The 24,322-nt window shown below is 32.0% G+C and overlaps 1 protein-coding gene across 12 annotated transcripts in view; it reads right to left on the minus strand.

Moving 5' to 3' along the window:
- The window catches only part of DMD (dystrophin), a gene marked incomplete at its 3' end in the record, with an annotated part of 1,131,161 nt that overhangs the window by 512,218 nt on the left and 594,621 nt on the right, over positions 1-24,322 (minus strand). For all 12 annotated transcript variants that reach the window (XM_079310888.1, XM_079310881.1, XM_079310887.1 and 9 more), the window contains one exon: positions 19,782-19,932. In XM_079310888.1, the coding sequence (XP_079167014.1) occupies positions 19,782-19,932 (151 nt within the window). The remainder of the gene's footprint in view (positions 1-19,781; positions 19,933-24,322) is intronic.

A 24,322-nucleotide genomic window follows, 5' to 3' on the forward strand; every position in this document is an offset into this window, starting at 1 on the left:
AGTGCTGATAAGAAGATAAAATGAGATATATCTGTTTTTCTACCTAATGTTTTGTGAAGCCTGTTTGTACATATTCATTTTGGTGTCTCAGTTACAAAGGTAGTACAATACAAAAGGACTTGGGACCTCCAATTTTTTTCCTCCTCAACAAGATTTTTTTTCTGAGACTTAGTGTAGAATCATTTATTCTATTCCTGATTTTCAAAGAATCTGAAGGAGTCAAGTTCTTATCTCAGTGGAATTGATGATCCCTTAGCCCCTTGCTTCTCAGATGACTTTGAAAATCCTACATTCTTTCCTGATTACCAGTCTATTGAAGAGAGCATAAAATTTACTTATCTGGGGTATCCAATATGAAAAATGTGCACACATTGCTGAAAGATGATGTTGATGTGAATATGATCAAAGGGAAACATGGGGTTAGATTCAGGAATAAGGCAGTGATAATATAACTGCCTTCAGCAGAAGTAAGAGTGATTAAAAATTCTGCTTTTTTATTAGCAAAAAAAAAAAAAGGAGGAGACTACAAGGCTTACAAGGCTACAGTAAATACAATGTCATTCAAATTTCAGACATTTAAGTCAATGACAAATTTGTTTCTTTTTTCTTTTTTTCTTTTTTTCCTTATTTCTTTTTTCTTTTTTCCACCTTTCTTTCTTCTGTTTCTTTTCTGACCCCTATACCAATATCAGCAAGACAGTAAAAGCAACTACAGCATCTTCCCATTTTCAGGAGCAAAAAGTACTATCATGTTCTATTTGTGTCATAGCTGTGGCCAGTGTGGCAGGCTGGAATATAACAAGGATAGGTCATCACTGAAAAGTGATATTTCATTTCATAAAGGAAAAAAAGCTTATAAAAAAGACAGACCAGAATTAGTAAGTCTTATTTCTATTCTCAGTCTAAGTAACTTATATATTGATAACAAAGAATCCCATGTGTAGCTTATGCAAACTACTCTTTAAACAACTGAAAATATCTCTGATTTACAACAGTTAAAGCTATCAATTAAAAGCACTCCTAAGACTTCTGCTGATATGTTTACAGTTATTTAATACAGATTTCTTATACTATCATGACCATCAGTTTCTATATTTGGAATATTTTCTGCCTCCTTCTAATGAAATAAATATCAGGTAAATTTTTCTTTTTCCCCAAAATGAAAATAAAATACACAGGATATTCTAGAAATGTATTAGCAAAGTCATCTAATTGTTTTGTTGTTGTCTGTCTTTATTATTTGTCAAAGCTTGGAATTGGGCTTGAGAATGTATATGTCTAAAAATCTAAATAAAATCATTGTGCATAGTGTTAATATTATGAAGTTGAATAAAAAATAGCATCTCAATTGGATAAATTAATTGTTGGAGGTTGAACAGAAGTCATAATAGGGAGAGAATACTGCCACAGTTTGGCTAGATAATACAGTTGCAGATAATAGACAGTTTAATCCATCTTAGGAAAGCTGCAGAAGTATTACTGAGTGTCTTCAAGGTCAAACATAAACTTGACATCCTATTGCTTATATTGCTATGTCAGAAAATGATACATCACTGTTACAAATTTATTAGTGTGAATAAAACCTTATGTGCTATTTGCATTTTGAAAGCAATCTTGAAACATTAACTCCTAAATCCTCAAAACACCCTAGAAGATTGTTAGGTAGAACAGATAATGGAATTACAATAAAAAAGAGGAAATTAAATTCACATTTTTAGGAATAAAAACTACATAAAAACTGAGTTAAGTTAAATATTTTCCATGTTTCTTTGTATAAGCAGTTCATAAGGATATGATGAAAAAATTTAATTGGATAAAAACAGCAAAAGAAGAACCTGGATGGCTATAAAAATTCCAAATACCTTGGACCTACAATTATGGAAAATAACTTCACAGTCTTTTACATGCTGAATTAAAGACACAAATGAAGATCATAAATCTAAACTTAACATTGACTTATGATTCAGCTGAAGATCTCTGTTCTTTTAGACTAAAACACAGGTGTTTCATACCTTTATTGGGCAAACATTTTTTTTAATGAAAGCTAGTTAGGAATTTCATCTAATAAGGGTCAGGAGACATCCCAGAAGATATACTAGAAGTGTTATCCTTTTCCCACCCTATCTCCTCCAGTTTTAAAAGCACATCTGTTTTCTCAATTCTGCCTCAATTTCAGAAATAGTGTAGGGTTAGTTATATGGTATCCAGATCAGCTTTACTCCAAGCTTTCCCATAGTCCTACACTCTGTGAAGTCAGAAGTCAGTAGTCATCTGCTAACTGTTTTAAGATATACAATAGAGGAATTTTTTTTTTTTTTTTTTTTAAGTAAAAAACTGAAAACTAGATCAATTTTGAAAATTTCAAAACCTTTTACACCCTCCCCAACACCATGGAAAAACTGACACAAACATCCCTTTTGTGCAATGTAACCACCATTTATTCAGTCTGCCCCAATAAGCTCAGAACTAGCTCCACACTATCAAAACTAACAAGCAAAAAACTGCCAGGCAGTCATTTGGATCACATTACACATTACTTATATTCACAACATATTTTTTAAAATTACAACGTACCTTAAGTCCTATTAAAATAATATTTTCAAAATGTGTTAGCTAGTTTTTTATGACTGCACTACACAGTTATTTATTATACTATCATTTATTATCCTTTTAGAAGGAAAACTATGAGCAATCTAAAGTCCATGTTGAATGTGTATCACATATAGCCAAGCTTTCATCTGTGCAAGTACCAAAGTGTCATGGTCTTCAGCATAAAGCAGAAGGATAAAGATCTCTGACCTCAGTCCATGCAGTGAGCAGATCTTTTGGACATTTGCAATTTACAGAATGTGTCAAACAGGAAGTTTAACAGATCTCCAGTCAGGAGGGAAATAGCTGTTGAACTTAAATATGTGTAAAAAAAGTTCATTCCTTAAACTGATTATCTTATTTATTTATTTAATGATTTTTTTTTTTAATTGATCACGAGGGCACCTCACATTACATAAATATAACCGGGTTTATAAAAATTGAGTGTTTCTTACAAAATAACAACAAAGAAAGATAAAGTCTGTTTCTGTTCTTAAGTTTGGTTTGGATGAAACACTCACTAGGGCTGAGCCAGACATGATTGTTGGGAGACCTTTTCTCCTCACAACTATGTATTATAAAAAAGGATAGGAAGCATGAAATAAAACAGGTTTCAGTGTAAGTTTCTGTTTCAGACTATAAAAATAAATACTTTAAAAGCATATTTAGCATTAAAATTTAAAAAATTTGAAAGAAGGAAAATTTAAAATACTTGCATTCTGCCTTGTTTCTTCTTACTTCTTGCCTGTCTTTATAGCTTATTCGTGAATCTATTTGACCTAGAGTAAAGACCTCCTGCATAAAACTTATGAATCATTCATTTAAATGGATCACTCCCAACAACCAGAAATAATAAAATTTGTTTGCAGACCTCCTGCCTTGGGTCTATGAGGAAAAAAAAAAAAAGATCCATTTTTAGCCATTCAAGTTGAAGCTGGTTTCAACAAGCACAGACCTTTATAAACTAGGGATATCTGAAGAGATAAAATTCAATAAATTGCATCTAATAATTAGACTGGATCAGGAAAAATATTTATTATCCAATGTCAAAAGAGTCACCTATGATCCTATGGAAGGATCTTTTTGATCTTCAGATAGAAAAACTGCAATTTCCAGCTGATGGAATTAATTTAAGAAAGAAAAAATCCTGGACACAAACCCACTTATAATCCAATTTTTGCCATGTTATTAAAGTTCTTATATTCCACACCCCTTCTGCAGGTAGTACCCAATGTGAAGTTTTGCATAGAACCAGAAAATCTCTCCCTGGCTTATGCAACTATTAAAATAAAATTTAAAAAAAAAATTAAAAAATTAAAAAGAAAAAAGGAAAAATAAACCTAAAAATTATATTATTACTCCTACAGGGCAGTGATACTGAAAAAAAAGGCAAAAAGCAATAGTTTTCTCAGTAGTACCAATTCCCTGAACAAACTCTTAAAACAATTTTCTATTTTAATTGGAAAAACAAGGAAATGTACAAATAGAACTTTGTTATTCTAAGTAAGTTTGGCTGAGAAGTAAAAATAAAGTCCAAATTTATCTCTGAGGTTTTAAATGCACACATAATTGTTGAAAATGTGTCAGACTAGATTGCTTCTCACAACCATAAAATTTGGCAAAGTGAGGATTTCATACTTGTATTCACTCTGTCATGGTCACAATCAGGTACTGTCAATACTTTTCAAAATGAGACATTTTTAGTGGTACTCATCATTCTTACTATCAAGTTTCTTGGCAACTGAGTATCTGTGCTTCCATTAAATCCAAGATGCTTCAGGAGCTGTATTACACTTTTTTCTTTGGCTCTCTAAATAGATACCTAATGATAAACACCATCTGAAGGGAATAAGGGGCTTTTCTTCTCTTTTATTTCCATTAAGGTCAATAGTTTACTACTTCTATCATTGCAGACCTGCCCTATGAGTTTGTAAGATAAAATTATAACAATCAAGGCTGTGTAAAAAGAAAAAAAAAAAAAAAGAAAAAAACGTAATCATCCATGTGTCTAACTTTAGAATTGATTGAAGATGATAGAATAGAAATAAATGAAGACTAGTTTTTGCCATCAGTATTTTTTGTCAAAGTCCTGCTTTGTCTAGCTCAGATTATTTGACACTCTAACACAAGACATGGAGGCACTCTGACCAAAAATAATATTTCCTTTATAGATGGCTGCTATGAACAAAAGACCTCCTGAAAATTTTGCAAAGAAAACCCTTCCAAAAAAGTGCATGACTTATTTTCTCCAAAACAAGTAAACTCTTTAATCCAAGCTTGCAAAATATCAGTCATGGTCAAAATAGGACTTTTATAGAATAAAGAAAGGCAAGATGAAAAAGCAAATCTGACAATGGAGTTAATGAAACTTCACTTCAGAGATGTGCTTTCTTACCATATCACTGCCACATTTCAAAATCACTTGTTTTCCTTTCCATTTAGTCTTACTTTTACAAAAGCCTATGATTAAAAATCATAAATGATTTTATTACATCTCAGCATTACTATATAACTAGAAAATGTTTTTCAAAAAAGATAAACAATAAATGCAAGGTCCATAGACAAATCCCTCATTTTGCTTAGGAAAAAACGTCTGAGTTTCTAAATTTATCTTATGAACTTTTCTTGATAGACCATGTGTTTCTAACCCTGAAAGAGACCATATTTGATAAACTGACCATAATAGCAATTTATGGATGTACATGGATGAGTTGCAATGATAGATGACAGTTCATATTTTACTTGTCATGCCTCACTTCACATAATTTAAATTCTTTGATGTCCAGTGGTAGGACACAGGATCAGGTCGCTCAAAACTCCAGTCATCCAGTGTAGGATAGATTGTGGAGATAAGATCACTAGATAATTTTCTTCTAGATAGAAATAGCATATCTTGACATCTCATTTTTGAGTGCATATGCAGAAACCTTATAAATGAAGGCCTGGGTAGAAGGAACATACAAAATAAAATAAGAATGCTAAGAGCCTATATATATATGGGGTCTTAACATTCATATATATATATATATGTATATATATATATGTATATATATATATATATATATATATATATATATATATATATATATACTGTGCATACAATCGTATTCACTCAGAAATCTATAAAGTAGAACTCTATGAAGTAGAATGGTACAGTAGATGGCAACCAACAACCAAACATGGAAACAAAAAAGTTGGCATGCTGGCATATCAGAGCAGCTGCAAAGGACAGCCCAGTAATTTTGATGGCTTTTGCCATTGTCTAGAGATTTTTCTGCTTGTAATATCTCAGTTGAATTAACATTTAGTTCAGTCTCAGCTGCTTTGGGTTTTGTTAGGGAATGCATTAAATTAAAGATAAAAAATTGTCTGTCTTAAATTTTCCAGTAATGGGAGATTTTACTTGTTTCTTTCTTGATCTGGACTAAAGTTCCAGAGATGCCATTTTATTGCTACAAGGGAAAAAATTGCATGTTTAGATGCTTCCTGAAAGGTACATTGTCCTAACTTTCAGAAATCAATCATGTGCATGCTGAAACACACACAAAAAAAAAAAAAATAGGAAAAAGTTAAACATTTGAACTAACTTATTGTTGTACTTTAAGATGTTATTTCCATATAATCATCATATTCCTAAACTATCTTAGCTTTCATTTCTGGCCTCTTCCACCATATTTTCTGCTTGGTTTGGTGCTGTGTGATTTTGAGTCACATCTGAGTATGTTCCCTACCCATATTGTACCCATATATCTTGAACAGCTTTTTCTTCCAATAGAGCCTTGTAAAATTTCTTCAAAGAATGATTTATGCAAGGTAGAAAAAGTGCAACATTCACATGTAAAAATTATACTACAATATTGTTCTCCCAGGAGCGATAAACAGATCACAGTCCAGTTTGTGCTATGGAAAAAGAACTATGAACCTCACTGGGACTTTTAATCACAATATGCTGGCTCTGAACTGAAGATCCATTTTCTATCACGTCCCATTGGACTAACAAAAATCTATTTGTTTATGGAAGTTAATTTTAAACTTTTAGCAGAGAAAAAAATGAAACTGGAGGTGTTGCCCAGTTTTCAATCAAGCTTGACCTTGCTCTAGGAAAAAAAGTGCATTGTTGTTTTCAAATGAGTTTTTCAAAAACTGTAGATATTATTAAATATTTTATTTTTTCTGTGTCCTAAGAAGGTTAGGAACTAACCTTACAAAACTAGGAATAATTTTATTCTGCACAGTCATCTGTGGAGGTAGGGAAACGTGTAAAATAAATTCTCATCTGGTCATGTTGGTCATTCTCATGATGGTCATCTTTCTCATCAGTGGCTTCAGTTTCAGATCTACACAGGTAAAGTCACTTAATTGCAAGAGAAAAGCAGTGAAGCCACTAGAAACTTAGTTCTTTATCACCTATTTTATTTAAATGGAATAACAGTAAAAAAAAAATCTAACAAAATACCACTTCAAATGTCACTCCATTTATCAGAGAGGCCATTGAAATTTTATCAATGTAGGAAAAAATAATTTAGATGGTATAAAAGACAGTAAAGACATCTAAGCTTTACTCTAAGATCTCTAAACTCTCTGTGTGATTTTTTGACCTTTGGGTAAGACTTGAATAAAAAAGTTCTTATACTTAAAGAACTATGCTTAAATCATATATCTATACTTAAATTAGGACTTTTGTTGACTATAGACAACAGGTTAATAACATAGTAGAAAATACTACAGGTTTCTAGATTTCCCCCAAATGTTTTTCTTTTGATTATGACATCTGGAAAATTTTTATACACTTAATAGAATATGGCAGCTGATTTTTGACTCACCCTAGGACTGCAAGCATTGGAGGGCTGGAAATATGGAATGGAGAGGAACAGTTTGCCTCTTCTGACAGAAGGGCATTTTGACCAATACTGGTCATTGTTCTGAATTACTTTAATGATAATGACAATATAATAGGAATAATGTTAGTTTAAATCATGGCTATAGCTGAAGAGGTGCTTTGGAAATAATTCCATACAGAAGACAAATATTCTTGAGCTACCTCACTTTCATCCAAATACAGTATTTTATGCTGAAATATTCATGTTAGTTACTGCTTGCTAAACTCTAATTGGTAGCTGTCCTGACCTGTCACTCTTCAAAAACGGATATATTGTATTTATATATTCAGATATATGTGTGGAAATCACTGGTACATATCCTCATGTCAGACAGCTGAGATCTGAATTTCTCACTGCTATAGTGAAAGCTGTGAAGGACTGATTTTATTAGAATGCAAGGGTCACTTGACTTGGCTTTTCTTTGTTGCAAAAAAAACCCATAAAACTTATATTACACAGAACAATGGCAAGCAAAAGACCTGAATTTCAATTTCTAATATTTTGATTTTTTTGGTTTGCTACTTCTTATACTCTATTTAGGTTCTTTCCTATAGAAAGTACTTAAATATCTAAGACTTACCAGAAGTTAGAAAATAAAAGGATAGAAAAAATTTTAGTGATTTTAAAAAACATAGATACTTAAATCCAAATATCTTAAGAACTGTGCAAATAAAACCCAGAAATCCATGCAATGATGGAACAATGAGAGATTCATGTGGAATTGAGTTAGCTACAGAGAGATAAAAAAAGTCAAAAAGGAGTCTAGTAAAAATTTCAGATTTCATACTTACTACTTACACTTGACACATATTTTAACACTTTAAAATTGGGGGGAGGACTATTTTTAGAATTTTTTAGCAATTTGATGGCAGAATGGGGAAAGAATTACTTAGCCTACTGTTATATTACTTCATCACTTGCTTAATGTGCCTTATTAGGATGAAGCTATTATGGTATGACAGTCCAGTAATACTCAAAATAATTACCTAGCTCTGCTTATATAGTTTCTAAATTTGTACTGTCTTCATGAGATCAAGCACAGCTAACACTATTAATTTCTGCCTTCATGATAAACTGTGTCTGAGGTCAAGGGTGTTCAACAGATTTTAAATCAATAATATATAATAACTGCTGATGTTAATTTTAAAAGTACACATCCCACTTGAAGTTCTACTGATAGCATTATGAAGCAAAAGACAATGTATCTGATAATGTAATAAACCAGATTAATTAAGATTCTAAAATTAAAAAAAAAAATAATAACTTTTTTGCTACTACAGAAAGCATTGCCAAGACCAAATGGTAAAATGGTTTATATTCCAGTTATTGTTAACAATTCAGTCAAGTCTACAACACACAATAAGATAGGGTGCTGTAAGTTCTTCTCTGAAGCTCATTTTGATTTGAAATGCAACTCTGAAAAACTTCCATATGAAAATATAAAGTTATTAATATGTTACATGTTAGCTGAAGTTTTATTTTCTGCATCAGTTATTATTACTTATAAGGTCTCTTCAAAGACACGGTAAAAATTTTTACCATATTCTGAGATTTTAGAAAGAGAATTTAAAGTTATATTCTAATCTTCTTGCTATATTATTTCATGTTTGTATGCTGTTATTCTGTTTTTGGGGGAATGTGAACAATTTTAAAACACAATTTAAAAATATGGAACAATATTATTTGCATACATGCCTTTTATAAATATTGTTATCAAAAATGAACTTCAGAAATGGTGCACATTCCATTTATAACATAGCTCAAAATATTTTTAATGGGATCATTAAAAGACTTCACTTGATGTCTTTCCATTAATTGTAGAATTTAAACTCAGCTTATACATTCACACTAACTTTATTAAGTCTATCTTTTTCTTTTCTCCTGCTGTCATGTGCTCAATATAATAATTTCTACTGCCAGAAAATACATGCTTTTTCAGATACTCTACTCAAGTATTAACTGATGTGAGGATGGAAATTTTGCAGATGACTAAAGGAAATCATCTCATGACACTGTGAACAGCAGTCCTGAGTGAGCCCCTCTGAGCTCTCCTTGACCACTGTGGGCTGCAGCACCTTTGAGTGGATGCCTCTGGAGCTCCAGAATCCTGAATGTTTGCAACATTCAGAAAAACATCCTTGATGATGAGCCCAGGCTGACACCCCTCATGCACTCTACTCGATGTGCAGCCCATGGCTGCTCAGAAATGTTAAAGGATTTGACCTGAGTATGTCACTGAAATTGAAGGGAATTATCTTTATGCATACAGATATAGTTGTACACCTCTCTTGATGTGCAGGTGTGTGAATTGATTTTGGTATGATTGTTGTTATTGTGAATGTGTAATTGGGTCATTGCCTAATTGAATTGTAATTAGGTCGTTCCCTCTATTTCATATTTGCTGATCAAGAATTTAGGATTTTCAAATGGTTCAATTTCCTGTGTTCCAAAAGCAGGATGTACTGAAGCAAAAAACAATCAAGTCACCAGAATTAAGTGTTAGATGGCTTTTCTATTAGCACTTTTAAAACAAATCATGTACTGTTGGGGTCATTAAATTTCTTTCCCTTCTAAAACAAACAAACAAACAAACACAAAAATAATAAGTTTATCAGCCTCATTTCATTGACTTTCTATTTTGCCTTGCTTATGGCAAGATTGCAGAATCTTCAGCGTCGTGTAACAGGAACCACTGCTGAAGGTATTACAACTAAAAAAGAGGTAATGAAGTAGAATAATGATAGCAAATTTAGAAAATATCAGAGCAGGCCTTATTTGAGGCTGTATCACAAGGATGCTGCCAGGAGCATGAGTTTCTCTGAGGCTCTAAATCCTATAACATGAGTACTAACAAAAGACTCAAAAGAAAAATTCTTGTCAGTCATCATAAATGATGCTGGTGTCTTCCAAAAATCAAAACACAACTGTGGGTTCAAATATGTTAGAGTAGCCACTCAAATGGAAGGATATAGTTTAAATTGCAAAATCATTTAAGTTAATTAATTTTCAGTCTGTTCCTAACCTCTGTTCTGTATTGATCATAAATACAAAGTTTGGCTTTGAGATCTTGAGAGAAAACCCAGCAAAAACTTCCCACATCACCAGACTATGCAATTACAAACAATCCTTGCCTTGAAGCATCTATAATCTAATAGAAAACACTACAGCACTTTGTGTTATTGGAGCAGTTCCTGAGATCTACTTTACTCTTGAACAACATCTACCAAATGTTCATTCACTCAGAGCAGATGTTAATTTGTGCTAAGAATTCTGTTAGATTTCTAGACAAAAAGTTCTCAAATAGTTTAGATGAATTAAGAAAGAATCTCATTCTCTGGAAAATTAAGTAGACAAAATCAGATTGGTTTGGGATTTTTTTTTTCTGTGGTGTTTTTTGTTCATTTTGTTTGTTTTTTTCTCATTGAAGGTACAAGCAAAAGTCTCAAATACATTCATAGCAAAATATTCATATTTGTGTTTATTTCATAAAGGAGTCAATTTTCTGAAACAACAGTATTAAAACCATCACATAAACACCTCTTAGCATTTCATCCCATTAAACTCAATAATTAACATACAATGTGCAGAACTGATCTCTTCCAATTCAGTTGTTAAAAACAACTGATAAAGGAAGAATGTCTTGTGCATTATAGTTCAGATTGGTGCAGTGTTTCCTGCAAAAGCACATAAAAAATTATTGTGATCTAAACCTTTAGTTCATCTTACAGTCTCCAGAAACAATATTCAGTTTTAAATTAAGACAACTGTAGTTACTGAATCATGGGATACAGGATGAGATTAATGAGAGATAAATAGCCAGATAATTCAGCAAACAAAAAGAAAAAAAATTAAAAGAACAGTAGTTGTCATTAATATGTTCTACCCACTAAGAGGGAGCAGAGAAATACTTTATCTTGCTGTAGATAGCAATAGAACATAGTTATCAAATAATGGAAAATAAATGAATAAAGCTGATTTATATAAAATAATTGGCATCTATTTCTAGGTTTCAGTAGAATAAGTATGAACTGTTTTATACAACACAGGTGAATAATAGTTCCCATTCCCAAGCTAATGGAAAATTAACATTCATAGAACTCTCTGCTCATCTTAGGACTCTGAAATTCAGAAATATTATTTTTACATGCCAAAAATATTTTCTGAATATTTTAATTTGACTTCTAATACCTACCCAGTGGCAAGACCTTCCTTAGTTTTCGTACATCTTTATAAATCTTTTAAACTACATTCCCACAGAAATGACAAATAATTGATTTTGACTGTCACCTTTTGGAGAGATATGCTGATACACATGATACTATGAAACTGAGAAATATTTGGCATCCTAATACAGCAATTGTATATAGAAAAAGCTGTTCAGAATATGTTTTCTTTCATTTCTTCTTTCTCTTCTAGCATTTTTAACAGGACTGTCCCTTATGTGTGCCAGGGGCTTGCTGTCTTTATTAAAATAACAAACCAAAGCAAAACTCAAGAAGCCATTTTGAAATCAGCAAAATTCTGAGATATGTCCATCAAAAATTTAATATAGTCAGAGGATTAATAAAACAGTCTATTATACTCTTGTTCTGATTAATGCATAAACTGGAATTTGCCACACTCCACAATATATTACTTCATAATATATCCTTCAATCATTCAATGAAAATTGTAGTTTGTAAGCAGTCTCAGTATGTGGGGCAAAAGAACATACTTATTTATCCTTTTAAATAGAATCAGGGTAGAATGACTGCTTGAATTTAGAAGATAGTCAGCAAATCCAAAATACTTGGACCTGTAAAATAAAAGTCTGGTGTTTTTTTGTTTTGTTTTGGTGTTTTTTTTCATTTCTATAGAGGTCTTAATTCCATTATGAAAATTCAAACAGATTTTAAACACATTAAAAATTAAACGCATCAAAAGGCTAGACTTTGAATGAGAAGCTACAGCATATCTGTATTGTGTTTATTTTTAGAAGACTGAGAAATACAATATTTGCTGTCAGCTGAAGTATATAAAAAATTGAGATAACAAAATGTCTCTCATAAATATCTAATGTTATCCTGAACTTCTGCCATAATCTTCGCAAAAAATAATATCACTTTTAATTTTTTTTCCAGTTTTCCATTTTGGAAAGAAAATTAATTGCATACATGACTTCATGTGAGCAACAATGTGAGAATAAATTTCTTCCAAGAGCTTTAATTAGCACAAAAGAAAGAAATAGCTTCTCTCTAAAATATTTTCTTTCAGTAAGTGTTGGTAATGAAGTATTTGATAACTCTTTAACACAACGTGTCAAATAGTTTTAAAGAAAGTATTTTGAAGGCATATTAAGAAATAAGAAGTTTAACATTAACATTAATCTACTGTCTTGTCCAGCCTGATTACTACAGGGCTTTACTTTATGACTTTAGATGGCAATGAAAATCTGTTTGTGATGGACACAGGTTGCAAAATCTGTTGGGATGGAAGGTTCTAAATAAGATTATTAAAATTATCCATGAAAAGTGCTCCATCAAGACCCAGTTGTACTAATTTATAGAACTTATATGTATAGAAAGTTATTACCCAAGAGTGTTACCCTTCCCTGATTGTTTTATGTGAGCATTTTTACTGGCCAGGTCTAGAGACTCCCAGGCTGACCAGTCATTAAGTGACAGGGCTCAAGCCTCATAAATTATTTTATCTCTACATCTATGTATCAACACCCACACATTTAATCACATGTCATAGTGACCTCTGATGCAATACAGGATATACTTTTGGAAGACTTGTGGAAGCAAGCCAGATAATTTTTTTGTGAGACAAAAAAACAATATCATCCACCTTCAAAGCAGTCATTCAGTCACTAATTTCCCAAAACTTCCAAGACATAATCAGATTAACTAGTCTATACCAAGACAAAAGCATTAATAAATTTGACTCAGAAGTTTATTAGTGTATTATCTGTATGTCACTGATTAGAAATGTCCAGATTAGCCTTGACACCAACATAAATTCATTAATATGAACAAAATTGCATCCTCCATTTCCTTTACTTTTTATATATAGAAAAACAAAAAAAAATTGCTTGCGAAATAGGTATAGACCTCAATCTCTTTCCCAGATCCTCATATGCTAGCACTCACTTGAGGATAAATTTCCCCAAACAGTGAGGAATTTATAGTCAGGTACCATGAAGTCTGAGTGATCCAGCCCAAGCACAATGTTTTCTTCAAGACAGAGGAAAAAAAAACCCAGTATTTACTCATTCTACTCATGTATTAAAAATATGCCACTCTACATCTGTGTGCCAGTAGCTATTTCAAAAATTTTCATAATTAAATGTTTGAAAAATGCATCCTAATTAATTACTTACAGTATTTAATTCAATTTTCAGAATAAACAATGCCATGATTTACAATGAAACTTAAATATAAGCCACAAATTGTCACCTAATGGTGCAAGAGTAGGCAAAATCTCATAAGCAACTTTAAATTTATTATTTCCCATAGCCTTCAGACATTTTTATGTCTTACTACCAGTGACAATAAATTAATAAGGAACTTTTAATAGGATACTGTAAATTGGGCATTGTGTGCAGTGAAGAAGAATTAAAGAACAGATTTATTTATGAATAGATACTTCTTATGCCTTGAAATAATAAGAAAATATTTTTACTGCAAATTTGAAATAAACTATATTGCTTTTACATCACTTCCATTAGTAGCAGTAACAAAATTAGAAGTTTGTCAACAGCAAAAGAAAGGGTTTATATATATACAGAAATTAACTTGCAAAGATCACCGTATTATTTAATATTTTGCATAGTGTAAGGAAGAAGTAGTATCTTTTACTAGGAATTAAGTGAAAATGAAGTATTTCCATTGCTGATAGAACTTCAGTCAAGAAAGGCCCATGAGGTTGTTTGCAAGATGAGCTCGAACCAGAAAAAGAAGAGTTTTGTTCAGTTAGGGCCCAAGTGTCACATACAGAGTTCATGTATACAACTTGAAACCTTTCCATTGAGATGTTAGGAACTGGACAGAAAACTGAAATTCCTGGGATGTCTCTGAGTCTTTTCTTTCTTAGGGGCAGTAGCATTCTGCATTCAGAGGTGTCTGGCAAGAGGGGGGTGCTCAGTAAAAAGAAAACCAGTGATCTCTGAATAAGTGATTCAGTCAATATGTAAGTAAGAATTGACAACAGTCATGTATGCTGGCAATCATGTCCACAACATTTTAGTTCCTGGTTCAGGATATAAGGGGAACATTAAAAAAAAAGCCAAAAATAAAATAAAATAAAATAAAATAAAATAAAATAAAATAAAATAAAATAAAATAAAATAAAATAAAATAAAATAAAATAAAATAAAATAAAATAAAATAAAATAAAATAAAATAAAATAAAATAAAATAAAATAAAATACTATAGAATCTCTTTTCAACATAGTAGTAAGGGATAGTGGGCTCTCTTGTAGTTATAAAATACTAGGCATTAATACATTTCTATCAGATATATATCCTTCCAGACATGTCCTTGTTATATGAAGAACATTTTAGTATGTGCCTTGATTCTAATTAAATAATCTTCCAAAGCAATGCTAAATTAGTTTCTCATTTATTCTAAATTATGTATTTTCTCTCTCTTATACAATCACTAAGCAGCGATAGACATCTCTTTGACTAGAGTATTTTGCTACAGTTTTCTGTACTTGTATTTAGTACTTGTATTTTACACAAGTTTTCTGACAATATCTTTCAAAAAACACAAGTTAAAATTGAAGCAGGTGGAAGAAAATTGAACCATTTGAATCCAAAGTGGAATAAGGGGAATCAGAAATTATTGGAATAACCTTTATCACTCAGATTTTGTATTTTTACATTTCCTGCTTTACTAAAATATGAAAGCCAAAATCATTATATATTTAAAAGTATTTTTACAATATTTATATTTGGGGGAAAATAGAGCAAACTATCCACCCACTTACCACTGTGCTTTCATGGTAGAAAATATGTGGCCTTGAGCACTGAAACTCTTTTTTCCTCCTCTCTACTCTGATTGCATTTGTGCTCGATTCCAGAAAGAACTGTTAAAATTTGGTGGTTATTAAATCATCAACATCCATATAATCCAATTTAGATATAAAAGGGAGAAATTATTAGCATGACCATGACTTTCAGCACTGAAGCCTGGATTCTTGATTTCTTACTTTAAACATCTACAGGGCAAAAATATGAAGTTTCTGACAATGTGGTGCAGCAGAAAGGAGAGAAGGCATGAGTCATTCACAAACCTTTTGCAGGCAAGGATAAGTGCTCTAAAATGTAAATGCTGGACAGTTTAATGTATGAATAGTTTAGGTCTGTAATTTACAGAGCAATTTCTACATCTAGATTATCCTCAGAAGGCTGAGTATAAATAATAAGGCCCATCATCCAATATTTCAAGTCCTCTGAGATGTTAAAAAAATCCCATACCCTTGATATTTATGCCATTAAATGAAAAGAAATATTTGAGAAATTAATAATGACATATAAGAATATTTTTGAACTAATGAAATTGTGAATAATAAAGTACTCATCACTAACCAGTCACAAAACATGAACATCATGACTTTTACAAAATTTCTTCAAAATTCAGACTCAGAACATCATAATTTTGCCATTGAAACTGCACTGCTTAAAATAATAAAATGAATTTAAACTTTCAATACAGAATTGGATATTAAATGTAGACCACTGAGCTATTCTTAAACCCAATGAAAAGAACAAATATTCAGAATGTTCTATATTTTAAAAATAAAAATAGTATTTTAAAATTTTTTAGTAATGATTCAGGTATATAACTTCACAGCCTGGTTCTGAAACTATTATAGAATTCCTCTTTTTGAAGTTTTTTAGCATAGACCTGTGACACATGAACAATCTCCCTCCAACCCCAATTCCAATCCTTGCTTAATTATTCGATGTATATTAACCTAACATTAGTTTCCAGTATAAGATGGTGGTTTTGCTGGTTCACTTTCATTTTTTTTTTTTCCTCTTATGGAATGAAATGTAGATCAGGACTGCAAGGCAGATCTCGAGAGAAGAAAATGAACTAACAAAGTTTAGATAGATGACTGAGAATGCTATTTATCCATGGTAAGATGCAACCACAAAATAGAGCACCTGAGCTACCTTGTTGATGATACAGATGATATTTCAGTTTGGGTAATAGTCTGCTATTTTGAGAACTCATGTTCCAGAAAGAGAAATAAGCACAGGAAGTAAGAGACAAGTTGTCTGGCTAGCATGTGAAAGAAGATTAGAAAAGTGTCTTTAGTGTAGTGAACGTGATCCGATAGGGAAAATGACTGCAGCTGATAAGAACAGAAGGGGATAAGCATCAAGGAGCAGATAAAACTGAGCTATACCTCAGTCCTGGCACCAAAATAAATAAAACTCAGTGCAAATGCAGGTAGCTGAAGGAGTTGCAACATTAAGGAACAAAGACAAAAGAAGAACCTCTCTGTCACAATAATGAGAGAAAAACCTTGATTACTTTAAAGACAGAGTTCAATACAATTCAAAGGGATTACATGATGTGCTATCCATGAAACACTCTTTTAAATCTTGTATCTCCTAATCATTAAATACATCAATTACAATTTCTTAAAAACTGAAATTCAGTATTTCTTCTCAGCACCATAAGTTCTGATCTTAGAAAGTCGAGTGAAAAATTCACAGTAAGAATATTTAAGTTCATGAGTTCATGACCTGAAGTAAAACTATTCTTAGGCTTCATTCTCATTATTTATAATACATAATGTTGTTTAATATCATGCCATTATGCAGCAAAAAGGAACACACTTCCCCTCCCCAAACACACCTGAAAAATATAATTACATTTTAATCTCTATTAACATAATCATCTAATCATACTGTTGACTATTTCATTTTATATAAGTATTTGACTCTATGTATTTATTGAATATTAATGAACACATTAATCTTTACTTTTCCAAAGAAGTCCTACTCAGAAATAATATCACACATCTGAAGGCTTTGTATATTTTTCTTTTTCTAAAACAGTTCCTTCTCAAACACCAGACTATTCACTTGCTTGTAAAGCACTTTCAAACAATTCCTGTTAATTCTGAATATGGTTCACTAAGCAGCATGATCTCATTAATAAAACAAGTTGCTACTTGAGTAAATCAGAACGCTCAGCTGTTTTAACTGTTTCCCAAATGGAAATTCTAATGATCTCTTCAGTCTGCCTCACAGAAGCCTAACACTTTTGAAACAAGACCCAGCAAAATAAAGAATCAATGAAAAGAATGGAAACAGTGCAACTTCAGACTTAGCATTCTGTCACAAATAAATGTTAACTAACATCGGATCTGCATTCTTGAGGTTAGTTGGAATATTTTTCCACTTGAATTTTCATTAGAAAGGTAGATTTTGTCTCTTGTACTGAACTAAACAAAATTTTTGACTGACAAATTCATGAGTTCATGGGATTTCCAACATAAGAGAGAAGGGAAGAAAGAAAATGCTTGTTGGATGAAAAGAACACTCTGCAAACATATATTCAAAATGTTCTCATATGTTAAGAAAATAATTAATGGATAACAAATGAGAAGGAGGCTAGGTGAAAGAAAATTTTAAAACAGAAACAGTCTTTTAAAACTGAAATAAGTTGCTGCATAACAAGACATTATCTCAGGTCTTTCAGTGTGATGTTCAGTTTGGGATGAACCTCTTTCTTAGTGATGATAAGAAAATAATGCTTATAATTTGCTGAGACTTTGAAATGCTCTACACACCCAGTGCATTTGTAACATCTATAATACATCTTACCTTTGTCATGGCACTCTCAAAAATCAACCTCCTCCAAGGGAAAATGCTGATTTAGCAAGGGGTTAGAAAAAAAAGAGACAAATATTTTCCCCCTACACAGATCCATTTTTTTGTTTGTAATCCTCATTTGAAGCTGCTCAAGGATCTAAAAATTGTCCCAAGAAAGGTGATGGTCACAGGCAAAGCACAGGAGAATGGTCAAGGCTTTGACCTTTGTGTCAATCTAGATGCACATCTTACTTTAGTAATTAATACATATGTTTTCAAATTGTGGGACAGAGAAAGGGAGTTGAAGTTTCAGAGAAGACACACATAAGCTCTACTACCTTTTACACATTCAGCAAAAAACCATCCTTAATTCCTTGATGACATTCTACTTTGTAAATCAGATCTTAAGCACCTTTCTTCAATATTGAAAGTAATATGCAGAAAAAAAGTTTTAATTGCTATTTTAACTGCTTCAGCTTAGTGTGCGACTAAACAGTTGTATCTTTCTTTTTTTATACTTGCATCAGAAATTTTGCTTCATTTTCAGTGCAGCAGTTTTACATTCAAGAAATAACAGTGTAAATCTTTTAAAAATATTAAAATTTTAAAATGTTAAAATTCAAATGACATTATTTACTTTTTTAAGTGTAGGCCAAGAAGTAGGTTAGTGTTGCATTCAGAAAAACCCTCTGGCTTTAATGGTAGGCAGACCCATCTTCTTTCAACCTGAAATCAAGTAATTCAATACAGCAATTCAAATGTACAAGTGCCAATTACTTCAAGAGCATTTTTTCTTATGTTCTAGTAGTAATTTATATCATAAATCCAGAGTTTGGTCAAGTTATTCAGCTGAAACGATCTACTTCCAAAACATCAGTTTGGAATTAAATTCTTCATACCCATTACCATTTGAATCACATAAGAGAGAAATGAAACAAACTTCCAAGAAACTAGAGTTATTATTTTCCTAATGATGCTCAAAGAGCTTGCAAGATGAAAAGCATTCAAATTGGAACTGGACACATGGCAGCTAAGTGACCATTCTGTCACACTACATTTCACAAATAAAAGCATCCTCCAGGTCCTTTGATTAAAACATGAAACAAAATAAGCAATACTTGCAAGACATCATTCACAGAATATCTCTTGTACAGCTCAATGGCTAATCACATCTCTTCCACAAGAATTTAAAATTAAATCTGATACTCCTGCTGGTCATGAAAATCTACAAGCACTTTAAGTAAAGAAATATGTAACTATGAAAGTATCACAATATACCATGTCATCCCATATCTTATTTCATTTTAAAAAAATGTATCTTACAAAAAGCTAATGAAAATTCTTAGTTAACCACAACAACAGACACATCTGAACAAAATTGTCACTGTCCACTCAGCACTAGAAATCTTCCTTAAATGAACAGCAAAACTATACAGATTACCCAGACCTGAAAATTTCCTATGGAAAAACAGAATATAGGCTAATCAAATCATACCTGGATATATTTCTTGGTTTTCACAAGCCCCACATCTCCAGCCTCTATCTGTGCTCTTGACAGCTTCTCTTCAGTTTCACTTAGCCAATGATTAAATCTCTTCATGTCAGAATGAAAAATCTGCCACTTTTCCAAAGATTTGTCAAATCGTCTGCAAGTATAAAAGGAGATGAAATAACAATTTATTGATACTTTATTTATTGAATACAGAAAAAGATAAAGAAAATATTGTTGGCTGTCTCAGGTTAGAATCAGTATGATATTGATGGCATAAGATATTACCTTTCATAACAGTTATATCAAATGTCAACATGGCAGTACCTCTGAAGTAATTATTACTATGCAAATGCATCAAAAATCAGTGTTTTATCAGTTTTTAAATCCTTTTCAAGAAAATGCAGTGGCCTTCAAGTGAATTTTCACCTGTATTGTGCAAAGGGACTCTTTAATAAACCCAGTTCCTATGATTCACTTTGAGTATTTTATAACAATTATTACACTCCAAAAGAAAATGAAAGTCCTGAAATTAAAGGATGATTAAAAAAAATGGAACATTAAAAAATAGATTTTTCAACAATAAACAAGGATGAAAACTATTCCTACCATGTCTGCAAGTCTACAATTCACTACAAAAAGACCAGATAAGTACTTCCAGCACTTTGGGAAGATCTGATTTGCTTTTGTCTGAAGTGACTGATTCATCTTTTGCTTCAAGAACTGTTTGACTTGGCCACTGTCAAATACTAAAGAAATTAAATGAAGACAGATTATAAAACAGATTATAAGAAGGGTTTGCAGATAGCCTACATTTTAAGAAATTCAGTTATCCTGTGTGTTAGATTGGTGTGGAAATGTAATTACTAATCAGAGCTTAGCTAGAATGTTTTGTTAGAAGATCATCATTAAATGTGCTACTGTTGTTTAGTTTAATAATCCTCCTTTACAGGATTATAATAGATTTTAGGATGTATTTAAAGGATAAAAACAAAGATGCTCAATTATTTCTCTAGGAGATAATCTGGTTCTGTATGGGCAAACTATCCGATTATTTAAATGTTAAGAAGTTTAATTCACCAAACAAAATGACATTACTATGAGGGAATACAGATAATCTTTTCCATTTTACTGATGATTTTTCATTTTTCAGAAGAAAATATAAGCAGACTATTGACCTGATTAAATATTGTGGTCATTCATCTAACTTATTTATTAAAATGACTGTGATAATTTATCACAGTTATCTTATCTTTTTATTGTTCAAAATTAGTCAAAACATAATTGAAAGGCACATTATAACAGGTTTGGGGTTTGCTAGTTTTTTTTTTTTTTAATAGCTACCTTATTCAGAATTACAAGGAAAAAAATTATTTTACTTATTAAAAAACACACAGGAAATAAAATTAAAATTCCATTTCTTTTGGTCCAGAATAATCTCTCATTTTGGGCACTATATCAAAACATCTCTCCTCCCATTCCTCACAAAGCAAAATTACTCTTCTCAGCATGGGAATCTTATCAGAAGTTTAAATGTAAAAGTTCAGTAGGGATTGATATTAGTATAGTTGAATTTGCATTCCAGAAGTTGCAAACTGAGTCTCCCATCACTCTACATTCTTCCTCTCTTTTTGCTCTGGGAAATACCAGTTGTAAGAAGAAAAAAGTTGCATTAAGATATACATATTTAAAGCTTAAAAGTTTCCAGTGCTTATTGCTCATGTCTAAAAAAACCTTATTACTCTCAGTATACTTATAAACCAATATAAAACATTAGTAAAAAACAGAGAGAATTTATCAACAGGCCAAGTGACCAAAATTCAAGGCTCTTGCAGTGATTAAATACCTAAATACTGTTGCAAAGGTAAGAGAAATTGTAGATTTTGCTGCAGTGGCAGGTGTGGGTCCATTTGAACATCATCAAGCTCTGGGAGGTTACACCTGTCCTGAGTTTCTAAATGAGAGTTTCCCTTGCTGAATCTCTTACATCTGCTCACACACGACACTACTTCCAAAGCTTTTTAAACTTTAAAAACAAAGATGCTTTTGTTTGTTTGTTTGCTTGTTTTACCATGTGCAATCCTGTTACCAGGTGGCAAGTTCAACACCCACAAAAGGAGAAGCCTAATTAACTACCAGCGCTGAACAGCTAAATTGCTGAAGCCTTGGCACAGCTTCATGGAGAATAAATTCATAAAAGAGCAGTACTCTGAGACACTGGAAACTCAGAAAGCTCATGTCTGCCTCAGGAATCCCCAAGCACACAATTTGGAGCAGAGGAATATTAAAGGGCTTGTAAACCCTTACCTAGGGACCCACCCTTGGCTGCCACCAGAGACAAGCACTGAGCTAAAATACCCAGTGTAGGCACTTAACCATGTCTTCATCTGCTCAAACACTCCCTCTGACAGGCATAAGCCAAAATAGTGGCTTATGTGTCCTTCTCTCATGTGTTTTCTCAGAACATGCTCAATAACAGTGTGCACACAGAGCCCCTGAAGCCAAGCAGGAGGTTCTGGATGAGAACGTAGGACTCGCACACATTACAAAGCACATAAGCATTGTACATGTACAACAAGCTTTATTCCTCTATCTTGAGCATGTTTGGGTTGATAAGTAAAAAACAACTGCCACACCAGCCCAATTTTTTCATATATGTACTGACACTCCATCAGGGACCATGTTAAGCAGTGGCTTGTGGGACCAATTTCCTTTTATCATATTAGTACATAATGGTTTTATTTTGCCTCCGGAGAGCAAGAAAGAAAACAAACAAACAAACAAATAAAGACAACTGCAACACAGCAAAATTTATATTAAGTCATAAAATTATTGGTTGTTTCCTTCCTTCCTCTTTTCTGAGCCCATGGACCTGACCTTCTAAGTAAAATTCTTTGGTAGCATTGTATATGATATTGCACAGAGATTTACAAATGTCAATTTGGATGTACTGTCAGTGGAGTTCTAAACTATATAAAGGGATTGCACTTGTTGTTCTGTGTCACAAGACTGGTGTTTTTAAGAAGGTGTGCAAAAGTGAAAGGAAAGACCTTTGAAAACAGGAAAAGACACAAACAAGATGGGGTACAAAATGCTATTGATTTGTTGTTGCTAACCAAATCTCAATTTTGCATCAATGTTTTAATTAATTCCATAGATATTTTTGATAACATTCCTTGATAAACTATGAAACCCACTTTTGTGACAGATTCCAGTTTAGCAAAACATCACAATCAATTGACCCACAAGAAACAGAATTCTGTTATTTATACAATTTCCCAAAGGACTTGATTTATGTCATAGGAATTGTTACTGTAAGAAACATGCATTTTATTCTTCATATTGGAAAAAATATTCTGTAAACTTCATTTCTATGCAGTTGCTAAACAATGCACTGTAGGAATATGCTAATATTAACCCAAAAATTTTGCAGTTTTGTCAGCTTGATTCAGCACAATTAACACCTTGTAAAAAATACACAAAACTTCAAAGTAGTATAAATAATTATGTATTAGAATGTGAGAGCATTAACTTTACTTTTTAAGGCCATTCTTAAAGATAACTAATAAAAACCTTGTTTTTGTCAAACAACTTCTACAATTAAGTTGCTTAAAGGAAGAGCTAAACAATTTTCAATGTTTTCATTTGACTTCCCAGAATTAATGTGAGCTCTTAATTTATACTTAATTTCTATATCCTCTCTGCATTTGTACTCAAGGTGATTATTTCATTGTAGACACTGCTATATCTTGATTTTGATCTCAGGTTTTGCTGTGGGTCCATTCTGGGACAACACTTAGCTCTACATATTCTATTCACACCTTTGCAGCCTGTCTTTCACCCATAAACTACCAAATAAATAATGAGCTGCAACCAAAGCAACTATGGCAATGCCATCCATCAATTCAAAAGTAATTTCTCTCCTCTTCCCAGAAAGCAGGTTCTTCAGTATGACATAAATTAAAAGCATTCTACATTACAATTACATTATACATATTTGGATATCTTGAATTGTATTGATTGTATCATTCTTCTTGCCTTAGTTGCTGATATCATACCATTCAGTGTCCATCTCTATCAAAGAAAATGGCAACTAAATTGGCAAAGGAAAAGCAAGGTCATGTCAGCCATTGTTGGTTTTTATGCATATAAAAATCCATTTTTATTATACATGAGAGACCAATAAACTTAATAACCATTTACAATTAATAATTATACAGCAAATTGGAATCAAATGGATTCAGTGCATCCATAGTTTAAATAAAAACACTCTATATTACTCTATAACACACATATATGTGTGCTATATATATATATGTTATATATGCCTGTTTATTAGGCATATGAACTTCAGAATTCCAATTCTTTATGTCCTACAAAGTTTTCCTTAATCAGAACAGAGGTGCAATCATGTATTTTAGAGAATTTGCCTCAACACCTGGATTAAGTGTAGGTAACCGCTTTTCCCCCAGAGAAAATAAAATAATGCTTAACTGGCACCTAGCTGAAAAAAATGGCATATTTTGCAACTATCTTATACATTAAAA

The sequence above is a fragment of the Erithacus rubecula genome (genome assembly GCF_903797595.1).
Source record: "Erithacus rubecula genome assembly, chromosome: 1".
Lineage (NCBI taxonomy): Eukaryota > Metazoa > Chordata > Aves > Passeriformes > Muscicapidae > Erithacus > Erithacus rubecula.